The sequence below is a fragment of the Hakea prostrata genome, chromosome 3, assembly GCF_041222555.1.
Source record: "Hakea prostrata isolate BN-2017 chromosome 3, UWA_Hpros_2, whole genome shotgun sequence".
Lineage (NCBI taxonomy): Eukaryota > Viridiplantae > Streptophyta > Magnoliopsida > Proteales > Proteaceae > Hakea > Hakea prostrata.
In genome coordinates this window covers 8,824,788-8,845,185 of record NC_142602.1, presented here as the reverse complement: position 1 = coordinate 8,845,185, position 20,398 = coordinate 8,824,788, and the positions used below count along the sequence as shown (strand labels likewise).

At 38.7% G+C, this 20,398-nt stretch overlaps 2 protein-coding genes and 1 pseudogene across 3 annotated transcripts; 2 read left to right on the top strand and 1 right to left on the bottom strand.

Annotated features, from left to right (window-relative positions):
• The first annotated feature begins 445 nt into the window (after positions 1–445).
• On the top strand, positions 446–2,466 carry LOC149020640 (7-deoxyloganetin glucosyltransferase-like). Its single transcript, XM_089148856.1, has 2 exons — positions 446–962; positions 1,532–2,466. Exons 1-2 carry the CDS (start codon positions 446–448, stop codon positions 2,464–2,466), a joined length of 1,452 nt encoding a protein of 483 aa, XP_089004982.1.
• Positions 2,467–4,618: 2,152 nt separating this feature from the next.
• On the top strand, positions 4,619–6,617 carry LOC149020639 (7-deoxyloganetin glucosyltransferase-like; annotated as a pseudogene). The gene is made up of 2 exons (XR_016172229.1): positions 4,619–5,225; positions 5,497–6,617. The product of XR_016172229.1 is annotated as a 7-deoxyloganetin glucosyltransferase-like (transcript).
• Positions 6,618–6,668: 51 nt separating this feature from the next.
• On the bottom strand, positions 6,669–13,348 carry LOC149020638 (protein CLAVATA3 INSENSITIVE RECEPTOR KINASE 1-like). Its single transcript, XM_089148855.1, has 11 exons — positions 12,039–13,348; positions 11,668–11,800; positions 11,483–11,554; positions 11,100–11,243; positions 10,790–10,861; positions 10,608–10,667; positions 10,430–10,527; positions 10,193–10,342; positions 9,366–9,707; positions 8,190–8,581; positions 6,669–7,424 (listed from the first exon to the last, which is right to left on the bottom strand). The coding sequence occupies exons 1-11, from the start codon at positions 12,139–12,141 to the stop codon at positions 7,107–7,109; spliced, it is 1,884 nt and encodes a 627-aa protein (XP_089004981.1). The 5' UTR covers positions 12,142–13,348; the 3' UTR covers positions 6,669–7,106.
• Between the last annotated feature and the right edge of the window lie 7,050 nt (positions 13,349–20,398).

Here is a 20,398-nt window from a genome sequence, read left to right as displayed (position 1 = left end):
TTGTTAACATTTCACTTATATGCATAGGTCATTCAACTTCTATGGCCGATACATGGTGATTGATAAATATTTCGTGCATTTGCGTGGCATTTTTATTAGTTGTAATAAAACTAGAAGGTGAAGTCTATAGAGATTAAAGAACCACATTAAAATTGAATAAAAGATCTTGCTGATCAATATCATTCATCAATAATTGGCAATTCATGATTGACTTCCACTAAATTTTAATTTCTTTTCTAATTTTTTTCATTAATTTTGGGTGATCATGGTTCATGACGTCCACTAATGCGAATCGTGATAATGTGGCATTACCTAAGAATTTGTTTAATTATATGTATAAATTCTCCGCTAAGAGTGAATAAGGATGGAATTAACGAAGCCATTATAGTTGCTACAATAGCCATATATTCAAGCGTGTGTCCATAGATCACAAAGAGATACAAAAATGGCGTTGGTTGCAGTGAAAGAAGAGAAGAAGCCTCATGCAGTTTGCGTCCCACTTCCGGCGCAAGGTCATATAAACCCCATGTTGAGCCTCGCAAAGCTTCTCCATCAGGTAGGCTTCCACATCAGTTTTGTGAACACAGAAGCCAATCACAAACGCTTTCTCAAGGTAGCAGGTCCAGATTCTCTCGACGGCTTACCTGACTTCCAATTCCACACAATCCCAGATGGTTTTTCTGATGATATCGATGCTGCCCTAAATCTCCCTGCCCTCTGCCAATCTATTCCGGCCACTTGTTTACCTCCCTTCCGCAATCTCCTTTCCAAACTCAACACCACACCTGACATCCCTCGTGTGACTTGCATAGTCTCTGATGGTTTCATGACTAGCTTCACCCTTCAAGCTGCTGAGGAAATTGGAGTTCCTGTAGCTCTATTCTGGACAACCAACGCCTGTACTTCCATGGCCACCATGCACTTCCCCCATTTCATCGAAAGAGGCCTTACACCTCTCAAAGGTTTGATATCATCAGTCATGATGTTACAATTCTATGAGTTTGGATTATTTACTTATTGTCTATTACAATTCTATGAGTTTGGGTTATTTACTTGTCATCGTAGAGGTTTGTGCTCTTCCACACTTTTCACCTCATTATATGGGTGGGGCCGACATCTAAGTATTGAGAATCATTGGTGGAACCACTAGTGGGCCCCATATGGACATCCCTCCTAATATGTAGTGTTGAAGCTTGCATCACTTGTATGCCCCATGACACTTACCCACTAAATAACAGGTGGGGCCTACTTGTGAATACAAATACAGACATAATGAATCAAAAGTGAGACTCATTGTCAGCCCCATCTCTATTATGTAGTGAATAAGTGTCAAAAGAGTACATACTTCACCCCTAATGGAAAGATGATCTAGACTCTATTGGAGAGGTAAGGGGAGCACAAATCTCTAAGTGACAGATAGAAGATCCAGACTCCAATTCTCTCTCTCTCACTCTCTCTCTCTCTCTCTCTCTCCCCCCTCAACGTCTTGTTGAGTTGTTGATTCTCTAAACATGTGCTTAATGGATGACAGATGAAAGCTACTTGACCAATGGTTATTTAGACACCCCGATTGATTGGATACCTGGAATGAAAGATATTCGTTTGAGAGATATCCCTACCTTGATTCGAACCACAGATCCAAACGATATCATGTTCAATTTCACCATGACAGAAGCTGCCAGAGCTCCAAAAGCTGCGGCAATCATCTTAAGCACCTTCTATGCCTTGGAGCAGGACGTATTAAATGCACTCTCGGAAATGTTTCCTCACGTTTACAGCATTGGTCCTCTCCATATGTGGCAGAATCAGATTCAAGACGGCAATTTGAAATCTATCGGGTGTACCATGTGGAGAGAAGAACCGGAATGTCTCGATTGGCTCAATACTAAAGAGCCTAGTTCAGTTGTTTACGTGAACTTTGGGAGCATCACGGTAGTGACGCCTGAGCAACTAGTGGAGTTCGCATGGGGACTTGCGAATAGCGAACAAACGTTCTTGTGGGTCATAAGGCCCGATTTGGTGGTGGGTGACTCGGCCATGTTACCTCCCGAGTTCGTGACTCAGACCAAGGAGAGAAGCATGACGGTGAGTTGGTGTCCGCAAGAGCAAGTTCTCAACCACCCAGCAGTTGGCGGTTTCTTGACACACAGTGGTTGGAACTCTACACTAGAGAGTATATGTAGTGGAGTGCCGATGGTGTGTTGGCCCTTCTTTGCAGATCAACAGATGAATTGTCGGTATTCATGTGTTCACTGGGGGATTGCCGACGAGATAGATAACGACGTAAAGAGGGAAAAGGTTGAGAGGCTTGTGAGGGACTTGATGGAGGGAGAAAGGGGAAAGGAGAAGAAGGCCAAGGTGATGGAATGGAAGGAAAAAGCAGAGGAGGCCATTGCTCCTGGTGGGTCTTCTTGTGTCAATTTTGACAACATGGTTCGTGAGGTGCTTCTCTCCAGCCCACGTTAGTTTTGTGTCTAATTTGAATCTCAGAATAGCTGAATCCAAAACCAAAATCAACATGTAAAGATTCTTTATGTTTGATTTGGATTCTCTTTTCCCTCATCCGTTTGGTGATGATTCCAATAATGTTTGATCCGTTTTGGTTCTGCTGTGGCTCCACTCCTTGTGTGTAATATAAATATAATAAGTTAATATGCCACTCGATCGTAGTGCTGAGACAATCAACTTAAATCAACTTATCTTAAATCTGTACGCACACGAAGAGATGAAAACTTCACTATGGAGATGGACGTACGAGGGCCTCTAAACTATGGATCTCAACATGTTTTCTACTGGGCTTCTCCGTGCCTATAATCAAAATCAAGATCACACCATGGAGACAATACAGAGACAGCAACAAGAGTACAAACATATTAGGGAAAGGATATTTTTAATTACCAACCTAGAACATTACATGTAAACCTGGAGTAGTTAAATATTTTAAGCAAAAACCCAATCAACCCATCCAATTTTCATCTGATGAGAAGTGAGATAATTTTACATGACCTTCCTTTTATACAGATGAATACACGCATTGAACAGCTATTAAAAAAATAAAATATTTCCATTTCCAAGCTCTTCAAATAATTAGATATGGAATCTGCAGGTGGAGGTTGACAAAGAAAATTGGCTCATCTAGGACCAGAGAGCTCCATTGCTTCAACCACGAGTGAAGATTCTTCTATAAACCCTTAATTATGGCTAAAGCAAGATAAACTAGTGAAAATGATGACACATGGGTAAAAGGTATAGCTTTGAGTTTTCAGTGAAAAAAATGTATTAAAAGATATATGCTGAAAGTACGTGTTCTTTGTTGCCAGGTTCTAAACATCATTTATCTACTTTCAGTTGCTTGAGTGCCAGCTTTGTGAGAGATCTAATGGAACAATCTGATAACTTTTTTGTCAAATGTTTTCTTTGACTTCACTTACATTGTATTCTCCTTTAAATTTTGATAGCTGCTTCTGGTCCTAGTGGTCTGTGTTGTGTTGTTATTTTCTATTATATGGGCAAGAAATTTATGTTGTTAGTGCACTGTGTGTGAGTAACTGCCAAGAGAATATTTAAGCTCCTTGGTTAGTCTTTTCCCTCTTGGTAGACATGTATATATAAAAGAGTGAAGATAATGTCCTGGTGGAAGTAGCTAGGAAATTCCCAACCGTAGTTATATATACTAGAAACTATTAAAAAGAAAACCATCGAAATTAGAAAGCTACCAGAGTTGGTTACTGATTTAACTCGTCAGTTAATGCTGTCATGTATTTTATGGGCATCAGCTGATGATACACAGTACTTGAACTCAATTTGCAAATGTTTCTGAGTTTAGCTGACTAAAATATCTCTAGCCCTAGGCCTGTTTAAATTCTCCATCACCCATTACACTAGAAATTAAACAGAGCTTTTTCATGCATCAACAATCACAAATAGTCACTCAGAACCATCAAACCTATGGACAACACCAACTTAACGCCTCAAGCCATGCATGTTCATACTGGAAATTAAGGGGGGAAAGCCATGGAAGCCAGTTTACTTTCTCTTGTCTCTTGTCTCATTTGTTCGTCAACATTGTAAGAGTTCATTATTCTCCCTGGGGAACTTGGATGAATATCAGGCACTTGGATCATTCCCATTCATCGCCTGTTAATTCTTCTCTTGTGTCCACCCTCTTATACTCTCTTGTTCTTGTCCTTCTCATATGACTGGATTCAGTAGAGGAAGAAGAAAAACTTAGTCCTCAATCTGAAGTTAGAGGTGTCTCGTCTTTTTTCTTTTGGCTGGAACTTGAGGCCTGCCTGCCTAATGTCAGATCGATATCCCTCGATCTCATCATCATCTGTCTCTCTTGAGTCTCTTGCCTTTTAGGTTTTCTGTTCTTGGGAACCCTCAGTCATTTTGGAAAAGGGACTTTAGTCTTGCCGCACAGGAAAAGAGATGAAAACGAAATATGAGGGTTTTTAGTTAGTTTGGTTCGCAAGGAACCGACTCTACGGTCCCAGAGTCGTTGCCACTTGATGAGTTTCTGTTGCACATGTGCATAAACAACCTGGATTCATGACGTCCACTAAATAATGCGAATGGTGATAATGTGGGGTATTACCTGCAATATCAATAAAGTCTCCGCTAAGAGTGAAGGATCGATGGAACGCAGCCATTACAGTTGCTACATTAGCCATTCAAGCGTGTCCATAGATCACAAAGAGATACAGAAATGGCGTTGGTTGCAGTGAAAGAAGAGAAGAAGCCTCATGCAGTATGCGTCCCAGTTCCGGCGCAAGGTCATATAAACCCTATGTTGAGCCTAGCAAAGCTTCTCCATCAGGTAGGCTTCCACATCAGTTTTGTAAATACAGAAGTTATTCACAAACGCTTTCTCAAGGTAACAGGTCCAGATTCTCTCGACGGTTTACCTGACTTCCAATTCCACACAATCCCAGATGGTTTTTCTGATGATATCGATGCCACCCCAAATTTCCTTGCCCTCTTTCAATCTATTCCGGCCACTTGTTTACCTCCCTTCCGCAATCTCCTTTACAAACTCAACACCGCTACACCTGACATCCCTCCTGTGACTTGCATAGTCTCTGATGGTTTCATGACTAGCTTCACCCTTCCAGCTGCTGAGGAAATTGGAGTTCCTGTTGCTCTTCTCTGGCTCAACGCCTGTGGTTGCATGGCCACCATGCACTTCTCCCATCTCATCGAAAGAGGCCTTGCACCTCTCAAAGGTTTGGTATCATCAATTATGATATTACAATTCTATGAGTTTGGATTCCCTCATATTTCTCCACCACATAATAGCAGCAGTGGGACTATCTAGTTAACAAAATAAATCAGAAGTGGGATCTCAGTAGAACCCACATGAGAGCCCGCCCCTCTTAATATGTGGTGGAAAAGTATGAAAAGAGCAAAGATGAATAGTCTAGATCAACTTCTCTTTCTCCTCTCTCCCCCTCAACATTTTGTTAATTCTCTGAAGATGTGCTTAATGGATGACAGATGAAAGCTACTTGACAAATGGTTATTTAGACACCCCGATTGATTGGATACCTGGAATGAAAGATATTCGTTTGAGAGATATCCCTAGTTTCATTCGAACCACAGATCTAAACGATGTCGCGTTAAATTTCACCATTACAGAAACTGGCAGAGCTCCAAAAGCTGCGGCAATCATCTTAAACACCTTCTATGCCTTGGAGCAGGACATATTAAATGCACTCTCGGAAATGTTTCCTCACGTTTACAGCATTGGTCCTCTCCATATGTGGCAAAATCAGATTCAAGACGGCAATTTTGAAATCTATCGGGTGTACCATGTGGAGAGAAGAACCGGAATGTCTCGATTGGCTCAATACTAAAGAGCCTAGTTCAGTTGTTTACATGAACTTTGGGAGCATCACGGTAGTGACGCCTGAGCAACTAGTGGAGTTCGCATGGGGACTTGCTAATAGCGAACAAACATTCTTGTGGGTCATAAGGCCCGATTTGTTGGTGGGTGACTCGGCCATGTTACCTCCTGAGTTCGTGACTCAAACCAAGGAGAGAAGCATGACGGTGAGTTGGTGTCCGCAAGAGCAAGTTCTCAACCACCCAGCAATTGGCGGTTTCTTGACACACAGTGGTTGGAACTCTACGCTAAAGAGTATATGCAGTGGAGTGCCGATGGTGTGTTGGCCCTTCTTTGCAGATCAGCAGATGAATTGTCGGTATTCATGCGTTCACTGGGGTATTGCCGACGAGATAGATAACGACGTCAAGAGGGAAAAGGTTGAGAGGCTTGTGAGGGACTTGATGGAGGGAGAAAGGGGAAAGGACAAGAAGGCCAAGGTGATGGAATGGAAGGAAAAAGCAGAGGAGGCCATTGCACCTGGTGGGTCTTCTTGTGTCAATTTTGACAACATGGTTCGTGAGGTGCTTCTCTCCAGCCCACGTTAGATTTGTGTCTAATTTCAGTCTGAAAATAGCTGAATCCAAAACCAAATCAACATGTAAAGATTCTTTAAGTTTGATTTGGATTTTCTTTTCCCTCATCCGTTTGGTAATGATTCCAATACTGTTCGGATCCGTTTTGGGTCTGCTGTTGCTCTACTCCTTGGGTGTAATATAAATATAATAAGTTAATATGACACTCGTGGTGCAGAGACAGAAATTTAAATGAACCAATCAACTTATCTTAAATCTGTAAGCACACGAAGAGATGAGAACTTCACCGTGGAGATGGATGAGGGCCTCTAAAAATGTGGATCTCAACATGTTTCCCACTGGGCTTTTTCTCCGTGGACCGTGCATGCCTATAATCAAAATCAAGATCACACCATGGAGACAATACAGAGGCAGCAACAAGAGTACAAACATATTAGGGAAAGGATATTTTTATCAACCTAGAACTTTACATGTAATCCTGGAGTGGTTAAAAATTTTAAGCAAAAACCCAATCAACCCATCCAATTTTCAGCAGATGAGAAGTGAGATAATTTTACATGACCTTCCTTTTGTACAGATGAATACACGCATTGAACAGCTATAAAAAAAATAAAATATTTCCATTTCCAAGCTCTTCAAATAATAGATATGGAATCTGCAGGTGGAGGTTAACAAAGAAAATTGGCTCATCTAGGACCAGAGAGCTCCATTGCTTCAACCACAAGTGAAGATTCTTCTATAAAGTCTGAATATCTTTGAGGGAGATTCTCAGATGATCGGAATCTTGGGGTCTCAGCCTTCTGCGAAGCCTCCCATTTTTCAGCTAAGCCGTCACCCTCTAACATCCTCACCACTTCAGACATTTTTGGGCGCTGAGAAGGGTGGAATTGTGTACACAAGAGAGCAACCTGAACCATCTCCTCTAATTCAACTCTGTCAAAATTGTGTTTCAAAATTTTGTCCACCATTATATTGAGTTTTCCTTCCTGATGGAGCTTCCTAACCTGCATAAAATTTTAACCAAATTATCAAGAGAACCTATTGGAGATGAGATGACAGGTTATACACAACAACATAGTGAACGATCCTTGAAAATTAATGAAGTTGAAATCATTTTCAGACATCATTCATGAGCTATAAAACTTAATTAAAAAAGTACAAGGATAATGATCTTATTGCACCTCACAAATAAAGCCTTGTATGATTGAGGAACCAACAGCTTTTCATAAAAGGTAGTCTCATACAAAAGAAGGCTGTACCGAAAGCACAAGGCTCCTGCATTTAGCACAGTCTGCAGACTCCTAAAGGTACAGCATCATATTGCACCCCACAGATAAAAATTACAGTCTCATATGGTGGGACTGTTTATGCAGTGGGTTGCAGTACTATCATTCATCAGGGATAAACTCACTGTCTGATGGCCCCCCACCCAAAAAGCGAAGAATTCACAACCCTCACTGTCTGATGGACTGCTCACAGTTTACTGGGAAAGAGATGCAGTACACAACAATGGACAATAGAAAGGTCTTTCTGACAGGACCTAATTTTTGTATAGGTCCATCGCATAGGCAGGGCTGAATGGTGGCTCAAATTGAGCCCCTTACAAAAGATATATACACATTAGGGTTGCAATGCAATTTTTGAAAATTTGCTGAGAAGGGACTTTCCATTAGACCCTGAAGGGGGGTTTTGACACACACACACACAGAGAGAGAGAGAGAGAGAGAGAGAGAGAGAGAGAGAGAGAGAGAGAGAGAGAGAGAGAGTACCCAATCAAGCATTACACCTTTCTGGTTTGCTTGCCGTCCAAAATCCAAAGCCCTCTGACCTGTAATCAGTTCAAGGAGCAAGATCCCGAAGCCAAAAACATCTGTCTTTTCTGATGACTGGCCAGTTGACAAGTATTCTGGAGCTATGTGCCCCACAGTGCCACGTACTGCTGTCGTTACATGAGAGTCATGGTGATCCAAGAGTTTTGCCAACCCGAAGTCCCCAACAACTGCTTCGAAGTCTTCATCAAGCAGAATGTTGGCAGCTTTCACATCCCGGTGGATGATTTTGGGGTCGCACTGTTCATGCAAATACAGTAGCCCCCGCGCTGTCCCCAATGCTATCCTCTTACGTCTTGACCAGTCCAACACTGGCTTACCATTATTGTGATCTGAAAGGGCGAAGAGGGTGCAGGGAAACCAGAGCTTTAAAAACTGAAGTACTAAGACTTGGGTATACAAGTAATTCAATGAACTGGAAGCTCAACTTATAAAAATTAGCAGAATACAAGGTCTGATGATTGAAATCGGTGAGTGTCGTTCAATAAAAACTCAGTCAATGAGATAAAGCTAAGTCAAAATTTTATTTTATTTATAACCTTCAATTTCTTCAGTTAAGCCCTTGCATACAGAAAACAATATGAACTAAAAAAATGCGAAAAATTCAGACAACCAAGCCAAAGTAGGGAACTTTTAACTTCTCTAGACATTGACATTTCCAGAAATTAATCTAGATTCCCATGGGTTACAAGTAAATCAAGTTTTGAGACTATAGCACATAAAACATACGGTCTCATCTGAGAGAAAAATGATGTCCGTAAATGGGGTGTGTGTAAACAACTACCAAAGACCTGAGCATAAAAGAATCGCAAACCAAATTCTAGTCTTATCCATCGAATTAAAAAGGAATGAACACAGAAGTAACCAGGAAAATTCTGTGAGAGGAAAAATATAGTGAAATATGTCTACTTATAATTCATAATAGATTTCACCAATGAGTGAAAATTCAAATAGAATAAAACTGCAGAATGATGCCACAAAAGTGAAAAAATAATACACGAAGGTACAAAACATATTCCACAAACCCCCAGAAAATGCAATAGAATATGCATATCTGAAAAGATGCTGAACGCAAAAATCATTCTCAAATAAATCTAGCCACCAAGTCCATCTCACCTTTTAATCGAGAGGCAACACTTCCATTTGGCATGTAGGGATAGACCAAGAGCCTTTCACTCTCTGTCGTGCAAAACCCACAAAGTCGGAGAAGATTTCTATGGACAGCTAAACTTATCAACTCAACTTCAGTCTGGAATTGCAGTTCACCACCAGCAGCATTATAGTCTTTCAACCTCTTAACAGCAACTATAGTCCCATCTTGCAAGCATCCTTTGTAAACGATTCCAAAACCACCACTTCCTAAAATGTTCTTTGAGTTGAAATGGTCAGTGGCTGCCCGGAGCTCTTTAAATGAATATCTCTTCAAATGACCCAAGCACACCTCTGGATCATATTGATCTGCCATGCAAAACATAAGCTGAGAAATGCTGGCACAATCATATTCAGACAAATGCACAATAAAAGAGTCACATTAAGTACCACATAAGCCTATTTAAAAGCCACACAGAGGAGTTAATAAGAAAGATGATAAGATTCAAACCAAAAATAGAAATAAGTTCTAGGCAAGTAATCTTATAAGAGGAGGCATTAAATCCTAAACCATCAAAACTGGCTCAATTTTAGTAGGAGAATTCAAGAATCCAGACCAATCTGTCATAGTGGCTTGGAAAGATAAAAACAGAGCCCAATTTCCCACAGCATACGTAGAAATTACTGGCCTTATAAAAGACCCTTCATTACTGCACAACATCATGGGTACAGATGGCACACCAGGACCACAGATGGGTCTTCTGATATTTAAATTATTAATTAACTACATTGCATCAACTAACCAGGGAAATAACCTGGAAACAAAATTTTGATTCAAGTATGAAGGAACCAACCATTGACATCGAAAAAAATCTGTTTATTGTGCCTGTGTCTCCACCAAAGAAACAAACCGACTACAAGGATGATAAAAGATGCAGATCCAAAGCTTGAACCCAATGCAAGGGCTAGTCGAGGGCTTTTAGTTCTCTCAGGTTCTGATGGATCTGGGAAGACATGCATTTCAACAGCTTAGAATAACTAATCCAAACCACATTATTTAGCTACTCAGATAACAACAGTACTACAATCACCTCTTAAACCATCTGGTGGGAAATATAGTGGCTCTGGAGACACAGCAGAACAGTTGTTCTCAGAATTTGGCCCACAAATTAAAGGATTTCCAACAATTCTGCAAGGAGAAACAGAGACAGGAAATTGATAAACATAAGCTCCAAAAAGCAGTACATTCACTTGTATAATAAAGCTTACTTGAATGTTCTTGCAGACACTTTTGGCAGAGAACCACTAAGATTGTTATATGAAAGGTCCCTAAAAGCAAAGCAAAAACCACATATTCATCAACAATTTCATGGGGAAGGACAAAAAACTAATATGTTGTTCCAACAGATATAAAACTGTGCAACTATAAGATTTCAGGGATAAGGACATACACAAGAGTGAGCCCTTTAACAGTGGATAGAGAATCCGGACATGGTCCTGAAAGGCTGTTGTTATTCAGTCGTCTGGCTTGCTCACAGACAAAATGAACAAAGCATTCGTTAGCTTTCTTATTTTAATTTGAAAAAAGAAAATTCAGTAAACAAAGAAACGGGAGTTGAATTTTAGGGTACAGACCCTAACAAATTATATATATAAAAAAAAGGTCATTTTTAGGGATAATAACATTCACTTATTGACCTTATATTTAAGCGAAAGGTCTAGTCCTTAATATTAAAGCAACATGAAGTCCTCCTTACTTACAGATAATTGAGGTTCTTTAGGTCTCCCAGAGAAGTTGGTATCCCACCAGTGAACTTATTGTTTGAGAGATCTAGTGTCTGCAGCTTCTCCAGTTTTCCAATATCAGTCGGTATAGGACCAGAAATGGCATTGTTCTGCAGCAGGCTACATAAAAGTAAAGCATTCTTACATGTCTTGTATCCTTGTGAAAGTTTGATTTTGGGAACTTAAAAGAATGAACATCATTATATTTTAATTTGGTTAGCGATGAACTTCAGTATTAGTTCATCAGCATAAAGGGAAGAAAATGCGAAACAGAAGTAATTTGCAATCCTCAAATCATAATCTGATACAACATTCATCTGTTTAGTATCAACAAGAATAGGAAGATGATCCCAACTTACACAGATTGTAGGTTACTGAGATTTCCGATTCCTGGAGATAATTTCCCAGATAAACTCTGGCTAGGCAGCCCTCTGGTTGTAATAAACAAAAAAAAAAGGAGGAATTGGAAATAATCGTTAGTTTCTCCGTTTTGTTTTTCTGTAAATCGTTCAAAAGGAAGTAATGAGGGACCATAGCATCTTACAGTGCGGAGACATGACCATCAGCAGAGCAGGTAATCATCCTCCAGCTACAAGGATCTACCGAATTAATATCCCAGTTCTCCAATACATTATAAGGATCGTTTAGATCGTTTTTTATAGCCATCAAAGCCACAACTGCAACCAAAATTTGAGAAGGATGAAGAGTTAACAGGCAAAATCAGGACCATTAATTGTTTTTATTCTCTTCCCCTCGTCAGGAGAGCTATAAACAAAATACTCAGAAACAGATAAACATATAAAAGAAGAGGGTTGTTCAGCCGTAGTTGTTTCTTTCTTACTGAAATTTAAATATACCAGAAGGAGAAAACTAAACATTTCAGAAGGAACTCGAAAGAATACAAGATCTACTGACCTTCATAGTTTATCCCAGATGGAGAGAGAGTAGCAAATGAGCCTTCCAAACTCGCCAAAACCAGTAAAGTCATTCCCCAGAGAACCAAGAGCGTTCTTTCCATGCTCTGTTTTCGGTGCAGGAACTTCCTAATGCTCTCACCACAAGCAACAGAAGTCGTTCTCAGTAATCACATGAAACTACCAAACTACCAGCCCAGGAAGATTATAGTGATAGCAGGACGCAACGGAAATATTGCCTATTTTGAACAAACTCCGCATTAAAAGAGCTCGCCCAATCAGAAGCTCAGGGCCAAACTTAGATAACCACAGAAGAATATCGAGATTTTGGCTTTTTCTTCAAACGAACTCCATTAACAGGCAAGCAAGCCGCCTCAGTGGCCATACTTAGATGCCAATCCGCCAATGCTTCAAAAGGAAGCCCTTCAACTGAACGAAATTCATTGCTAAAACCACAATCTCTGCAGAAAAACTTCACCAGCAATGGATGCCCAGATGCAAACGAAGCCCAGTCGCAGATAACGAAGAAACACTAATTCCAATTGCAACTCTTTGGCTAAATTTGAACAAAACGGACAAGAAGGAGAATAGCAGAATTTCCTCGGGAAACAAGAAACCCATCAACCATCATATCTGAAATTCTGAAATCCTAGAGATTTGAGAATGGTGACCGTGATTTCTATCCCATTTACCCGATCCCCACATATTCCCTGTGGGTAAGTTGTTGGTTTTTATCCCTGCCTTGTTCATCCCCTGCGATTCTTGCAAATCCCTTTCAGATAAAAAGCAGAGATTGAAAACAAACGCTGAACCAAAAGCAGGAAAAGCCAATACAAATAGGCCAAAGAAGACACAGATACAGATGCAAAGAGTAAGTAAAGAAGAGAAAATCAGTATAAACACTAATAAAGGTAAACTATTAGTAATCAGAGAATGAAAAGAATTAAATAAAATGAGAGAAGAAGAAAAACCATAAAAATGTAGGTTTCTTTTTGTACCCTAATAATTTTGCTGGGTTGAGAGTTGAGAGTGATTAGACAGGATAACAGAGGGAACTGGGTAGGGATGATCACTGAAGAGAGACGAAAAAACAAAGAAGGTTATCCAGAAAAGCAGAGTCTGAGAAAAAAAAGAAAGAAAGATAGAAAAGAATCATAAAAGGGTAGAAGCAGGTAAAAATTTTGGCAGGTCACGTGGTTGGATTGTCTCTGGCCTTCTTGGCTTCTTTTGGCTTGGATCGAAAGGAAAAATATTTATATTATTTTTTTGTTTTCTTGTTTTTTAAAAAACTCTGCCATTTTAAAACATTAGTAAGCAAAAAAGTGAAAAGTGGAAAAAGCTGTTCTGCAAATTGTTAAAGCATTCCTTGTTCGTCTCCTTCCTTCCTTCCTTCCTCCTTTATACAGTGTTCAGCACATACTCCATGCTAACATGCACTGGATATTTATTTAAAGCAGAATCCCTCCTTTGCTTCACCTTTAATCCAGATACGGAGATACCTTTACTTACTGCTTTTTGCATTTAAAAGTTGAAATAGATCCATCTTTTTACACTTTCGGACTTTCCTTTTGTGTTTCTTGTTTGGCCTTTAAATTAAATTAAAATGGTTGGTTGTGTGTAACCATTCTTGGTTATATTTATTAGGTTCGTCACTTGAATTTTCTTCCATATACATGCAAAATGCATGTAAGGCACAAAGGTGGCCACCATGCATGGGGTTAGGTGGTTGGCATATAGAGAGGATTTTAAACTCATTTCTTGGACTCAATTTATTCTAATTATATATATTCAATCAGATGTGGTTAGTGGTTACCCAAAAGAAAGAAAAATGAATTAAATTCAGATGTCGATTTAATTTAATGTATAATAATATTTGCAAAATAAAACCAATTTAAATCAATTGGCCTGTTTTGATAAATATTTTTTTATATAAATTTAAAGCGGTTAAAAAAAAATTTATATATTCTGCATGCTAAGAACATGCCTATCAACTTGCATTTAGGCCTCAAGAAACAAAGCCTAGTAGTCTATTTTAATTATTCTACATGAGACGGAGACATTCTCTGGGAGGGGAGGGGGGTGGGGTGGGGTGGGGTGAGTGTATTTTATTTATTTATTTCTTCTTGTCATGAGAAATTTTCTGTAAATACTAACAAATAAATACAAAAATAATTGGCATTACAATTCTTCAATGTCTTGAAGCTTTTCCAATTCATAAAATCATCTCTCATCTTTCAATCCATAAGTTTACGGATATCAATAAGAATATAGATTAGACTAGCTGATTTTAGCACATTTTAGATTATTATGGAAAAATATCATATAATGGTCCAAATGGAAAGAACCATAGGACCAAACGTTGGTCAACAAGAACCCGATGGTTAAATCCTAAATAAAGATATAACCGTGAGATCATAATAACAAATCAAACGATCTGCATGGGTTTAGAATGATGCACTCTACAATATAAATAGATAAGAGGCGGAAATCCACGTAAATTTTTAGTTCATTTCTTTTCATTCCAATTGACTGATTGAGAGTTGACTTTTGTCTCTCCCTTCAACTACAATTATATATTTGAATGTCTTAACACTCATTCTTCTTCTAACTTTGAGTTTATAACTAACCTGATTATCGGAGACGGGTGTCGCCAATTGTAGTGACTAGCACCACCGTGTTTAGCAATATTTGCCTTTGTGGTAGCAGAGTTAGAACCGATATAGTTTCACAATGACTTCTAAAATTAGATCCGAAACAATTCGAATAAATCTAGTGTTGAAAATGCAAGATATTCCATATAGCGAGATTTTACACAAACATAGATAAAATTTAAAGATTGGCTATGATTTCTCTTTTATTTGACAATAATAAAGTATGATCCAAAGTAAAGAATGAGTGAAATCGTAGTGTCAAGAAAGAAAAAAAGTTGTTAGGTTCTGTACACCTCCATGCTGATGGGTTGGCTTGGTGGGTTGGTGTGCTATTATGATGGAAAAGTACATTTTATTAAATAACAATAAGAATAAAATCATAGAATTGTCTTATTATTATTATTATTATTAGAAAATGAGAAGAAAATGGAAATAAAATAAAAAGGCAATTAGAACCGATCCAACTCAATTAAAAATCGGTAGCAATCGAGATCTTAATATACACCGATTCCGATCCGATTTGGAAAAAAAGTAAGAGGCAGTAAGTGACATGGCACGGGGGGTGGGGCACGGACACATGTGCCAAAATTCTGAAAAATTGCGTTGGGTAATTCAAAACCCCTCAATCTATCAATCTTGTTTGCTTGTCAATCAGCTTTTGTCCCTAGCTCCGTCATTATTCAAAAGCTCCAACTCCAAAAGAATAATACTGTAGTAGGCATATGCATCATTTATAATAATAATAAATTAATAATATCATTATTTGTAATAGACCACCCTAACTACCTGTCTAATGAATTGATATGATGCTTAACAAGCGCTGTTACTGTGTATGGGGTTCTCACTTCTCACTGAACCATGAAAAAATTCGTACAAGAGAGGTATTTTATATTTTAATGGAACACAGTCCATTTATCTCTGGATGAGTGACACGTGTTTTTGAGTCACACAGAGAATAGATTTTTTGATTAACAATATTCCTAAGAAGACATTTATTTGATGGGAAAAAAGAAGAATGTGAAAATGGTGTACTATTTCCGGTGAAATTCGAAGAGTTACATTTTTTACTTCCTTACGTAGGAAAACCAACAAAAAATATTCATATGAAATAAAAAAAATAAAAAAATAGTTGCCAGAAATTTATGAGACTTATTTTATTTTGTGAAGATCTTATAGCACTTTTTATAGCATAGACATCAAAAATAATTTTGAGTGTTTCTCAAAAGAGGTTTATTTGTGTTTGAAAAAATGCAAAAATAATAAGAATAGATATTTATTATAGTAACCAATGATCTAGAATATGAAGAACAAGGATTAGTGTTCCGACCAAATGTGAAAAAGATGATGAAGAAATTTGATCATCAAAGATTGAGAATATGATGAATTGAACTATTTTCTATCATTTGAGTTGAAGCAAGTAACAATGGAAGAGTTCTACTACGAAATTATTGTATTAAGAAGTCAAATTCCATGATTATTCTTCTCTAAAATTGTTTAACTTAAACCTAATTCATGTCAAACTTTTGGTTCGAAAAACAAACACAACAACTTGTAACTGTATAAAAGTGTTTTTTAAATCAATAAATTTCAAATTATGTTACAAAAATTATCGGAAACAAAATAATTTAATCAAACAATTTTTTGTTAAATTCAATAAGCACATTGGACCATCTATATGGTTGACAATCCTCATAGCCCTAGCATAACGATCCATTATCAAAGATGCACTATACCACTAAGCTAATAGTCCGTTGTATGAACCTCCCACTGGAGATTCACTATAGCAAAAGTGAAAAAACCTCATCGCTCATTTTCATTTTTGTATTCTCATATCACCATCATTCTCCAAGCAATAAACATCAAGAATTATTTTTTTAATAGCTTATACTAAGTTTAAGTTCCATATATATATTTATATATATATATATATATATTAATTTAAATTTTCTATACTTTTCTATCACTTTATCTCACCTTATAAAGCTCCAACACTTCTAACTACCTCGCTTTTTTTTGCCCTTTTTGGTTACCCACTCGCATTTCTTATGTAATTTAATTAGTAAAGAATTTTTTAACATATGTGATTGGTAATAATAGGGGTGGAGTTGGTGGTAAATCTCATTCTTCCCAAGGGAACGATGGAGAACTTTATTTGTAATTAAAATAAGCAACAATTGCTTGGATGGGATACAATGTGGAGACCCGACTCACCCAAAGCCCTAGAGCACTCTTGTCGTTTTGGGAAATCTGAATATTCTTATTCTCAATGGGCCACCCTAAAGGTGTAAATTCCCCAAAAAGGGTGTGAGCATTAAGGTGGGGCCCAACCACGTTATCATATTATATTCCCCATCAGATACGCTCTCGAGACCAGAGCCTAAACCCACGGGGTATTTTGGTCGCTTTTGGGAATATGAAAAGGACATTTTCTATGCATAAAACTCATGAATTTCCCAACACTTGACTGGTGGGTGACCCATCGCACTCTTTCCCACCCACCCACCCACCCAGGAAAATGGATCGGATCCATCTTAGGTTGCTATTGTCACTTTTGTGACGATCTTCTTATTCCAAATTATACCAACTCCGTTATATTTTGGTAACTCTACCAAATCGAATTTCATCAAATCCAATCCAATTCAAACTATGAAAAAAAAACTCCACTTGGGTGTTACAGCATCGTGTAGTCTATAGTCTAGATCGAAATTTATGGTTGAGAAAAAATCTTGACCATTTGTTTCACAATTAAACTTTATAAAAAAAATCACTTAAACAAAACGAGACAAAATGAGTGATTGAGACTTTATCTTTGAGTCTTGACCACAAGTTTCGATTTAGATAGTAAGTTGCACTACACAATGCTGCACATTAATTGCACAACACTGAAACAATTTCGTTAAACTATAGTTAAACGGAACCTCCAAAATTTAAATCTTCTACCCACATACTGGGGGAATGGCTCATTCCGACTTATTTTGAAATTAAATATCACCCCCTTAGCTTTTTAAAATTTCCTATGAAAGACTCATATCAGCACTTGAAGTCCTTCATTGGAACAATTTTTAACATGAGGAGTGAAGACCCCTTCCTAGTCTGCAAGATTCTTCTTGTAAATTTTGGCAAAAAAGATTCTTCTTGTAATGATCATTGGCACCCCACCCAATGCTAAATCAGCTCCACCCCTGGTAGCTAGTAACAGTAACATGAGGTCATTGGGATTTCACTTTGGTAAAAAGATAAAAGATTCTTCTTCTTTTGTTTTCTCGTTCAGATTTTAGCAAAAACAGTGAAGCTTCAAATCATGCATTTCATAGAACAGAGAATCTAAGCAATAGGGTTTGGCTAGGTTTTTAGAATTTCAGTCAGTCTCCCATTTTAAGACACACCACCCTTTCCAACTTTATCTAATCTTTGAGTTCGATACACAGAAGAGGGAATAAAAGCAGAAAATTTTCATCCATCGCTTGATTGGAGGTGGGTCAAGTCACACAGAACTGGTGAATGACTGGCCCAATGCCCAAAAAAAAAGTCTCGCAGTTTTACAGATTGGGTTCCGAAAGGTAAGAGAAAAGGTTAAAATCTTTAAGTCATGGTGATGTGTTCGTCCTATAAAGTATAAAGTAAAGATTTGACATGAAAATGTTCAAAGGTGAAGAAGCTCAACAAGCAAACAATCAATCAAGACCACTTTTCCCTACCCCTTTTTCTCTGTTTCTCTCTGTATCTCTCTTTCAAATTCAAAGTGAGTCTCCTACCATCACCATCACCGTCAGGGGAAAAAGAAATGGATGAAAATGAAATTCCAAGTGAGCCTAAATCCAAAAACGTTAGGCGTGGTTTGGTTTTGGTCCAACGAATTAGGATCAGACAGCAAAGATGAGGTGGACCGAGACAAACAGGACGGTGGAAGCCCATGAAAGACCATATGGGCTAATAGGGCCTCTGCATCCTTCGTGACTCATCGAGATATTGAATCTGGTTTTTTTACTAATAGAAGTTGAGGCTCTCTTTGCGTTTCTTTATCATACAATAAAGATGGGATTAGGCTGCAATAGGGCCGAACTTTGTTTGCAATCCCAAGCCCAACTCTATATATTCTAATATAAGTTCATTCCCGCCATAACCTTAATTTAGGGCCAATAATTATTGTTTTTGACTTTAAGCCCTATAGGGCCAAGCCAAGCCTATTTCTGCCTGTCCCTGGTCCTGATTGGCCCTATTCCTGACCCTAGCTCGGATTGGCTATATACTTGGCCCTGTCACTAACCCTGATTTACCCTATTCTTGTCTCTGTTCTTAATTCATTGAGATTTAGCATCATGGACAAAATTAGGGCAAGGGTCAGGGCATAAAATAAGGGATGGGTCAGACAGGCCTAATGGGCGAAAGAGTAATCACAAGTCTGCCCTTGGTCCCAACCTGCCCTTAGGGCCAAAATCTTGAGTCCAAGCCCTAGTCGGGCTCAGGGCGGGCTTAAGGGGCGTCAAGGTCAAACTTGCACCCCTAGGTGGGACCTTCCTCCGAGTGCTTACAAAAAGAATTGAGATTTAGTGGAAGAATCTCATATGAATATAATATAGATTCTTATTCTTATTATGTGGTGAAGAAATGTTAAGAGAACACAGACTTCTTTATCATAATGAATAAAAAGTTTAGGACTTGAAAAAATTGTTCAGCTACAAAAGAACCCATTAGATAATTCTCATCATCGAGCATTGGATCAAGTTGGAGGTAGTAATAATGGCAACAATTCGAAAGGGGGCGGGGGGAAATGATCATCATATGAGGCCTATGCTAAGCTTTTCTATCAGAAAAACTGAAAAGGTTTTGGTCCTCTGGGACCTGTTTGGTCGGACGGTGTAAAGTCTATACTTGTTAAAGAAACAAGCATGGCATGGTCGTTCAGAGGTTACACATGATGGCTGATGCCAACATGGGTTGTTAACTAATAGGTACAAAAGAGATGGATCAGATCAGTATAGACGAAGAGGCCCATCCATCTGCTGTGGGTCCCACAATGACCATTTGAATACTATTGGGTTTCTATTTATCCCTATTGGTTATCTAAACTTACATAAGCATCCCTATGATTAAGTTTTCTAAGGTTCTACATATCTGATCAGGTCATTACTAACAGAATGGATCAAAAGTTGGTCTGCTGTAAAAGAGATTGGAAAGGAGGTAAGCAAATCGATACTCAACCTATGTTCCTTCATTGTTTGGCACCTTTGGATTGCAAGAAATAACAGGATTTTTGGGAGAAAACAAACTACCCCAAAAGAAATTATTGAGGCGCTCAAAAGAACATTCGATTTGAGGTAATCAAGACAACGGAGGTGAGGAGGCTAAATATGCTCAACCGATGAAAATCCGGATGGGACCTCCGCCTCGGTTTGTTGAATTCGGCGTGTCTTGGTGTGGAGTGACGGTGGTGTCGGTTATGCTCTGCGATCTAGGAGTTTTCGGCGTCTCGCCGGTCTTGCCTCGGTGTTGGGGAGCTATCGCCATGAGGCTGGTTGTTTTGCACTTTCGGGATTGTAATCATCTTCTCGTGGTCGTTGTAAATCGGTCAATCATACATGCTTCCGCTCCCTCCCCTATGCTTGCTCCTCGGTGGGGATATTGGGGTTATGCTCATCTTTCCTCTCGTGCTCATTCTGTTTTGTTCCAAGAGCGATCGCGTTGCGGATGCTCTTGCAGGAGGGCCCCG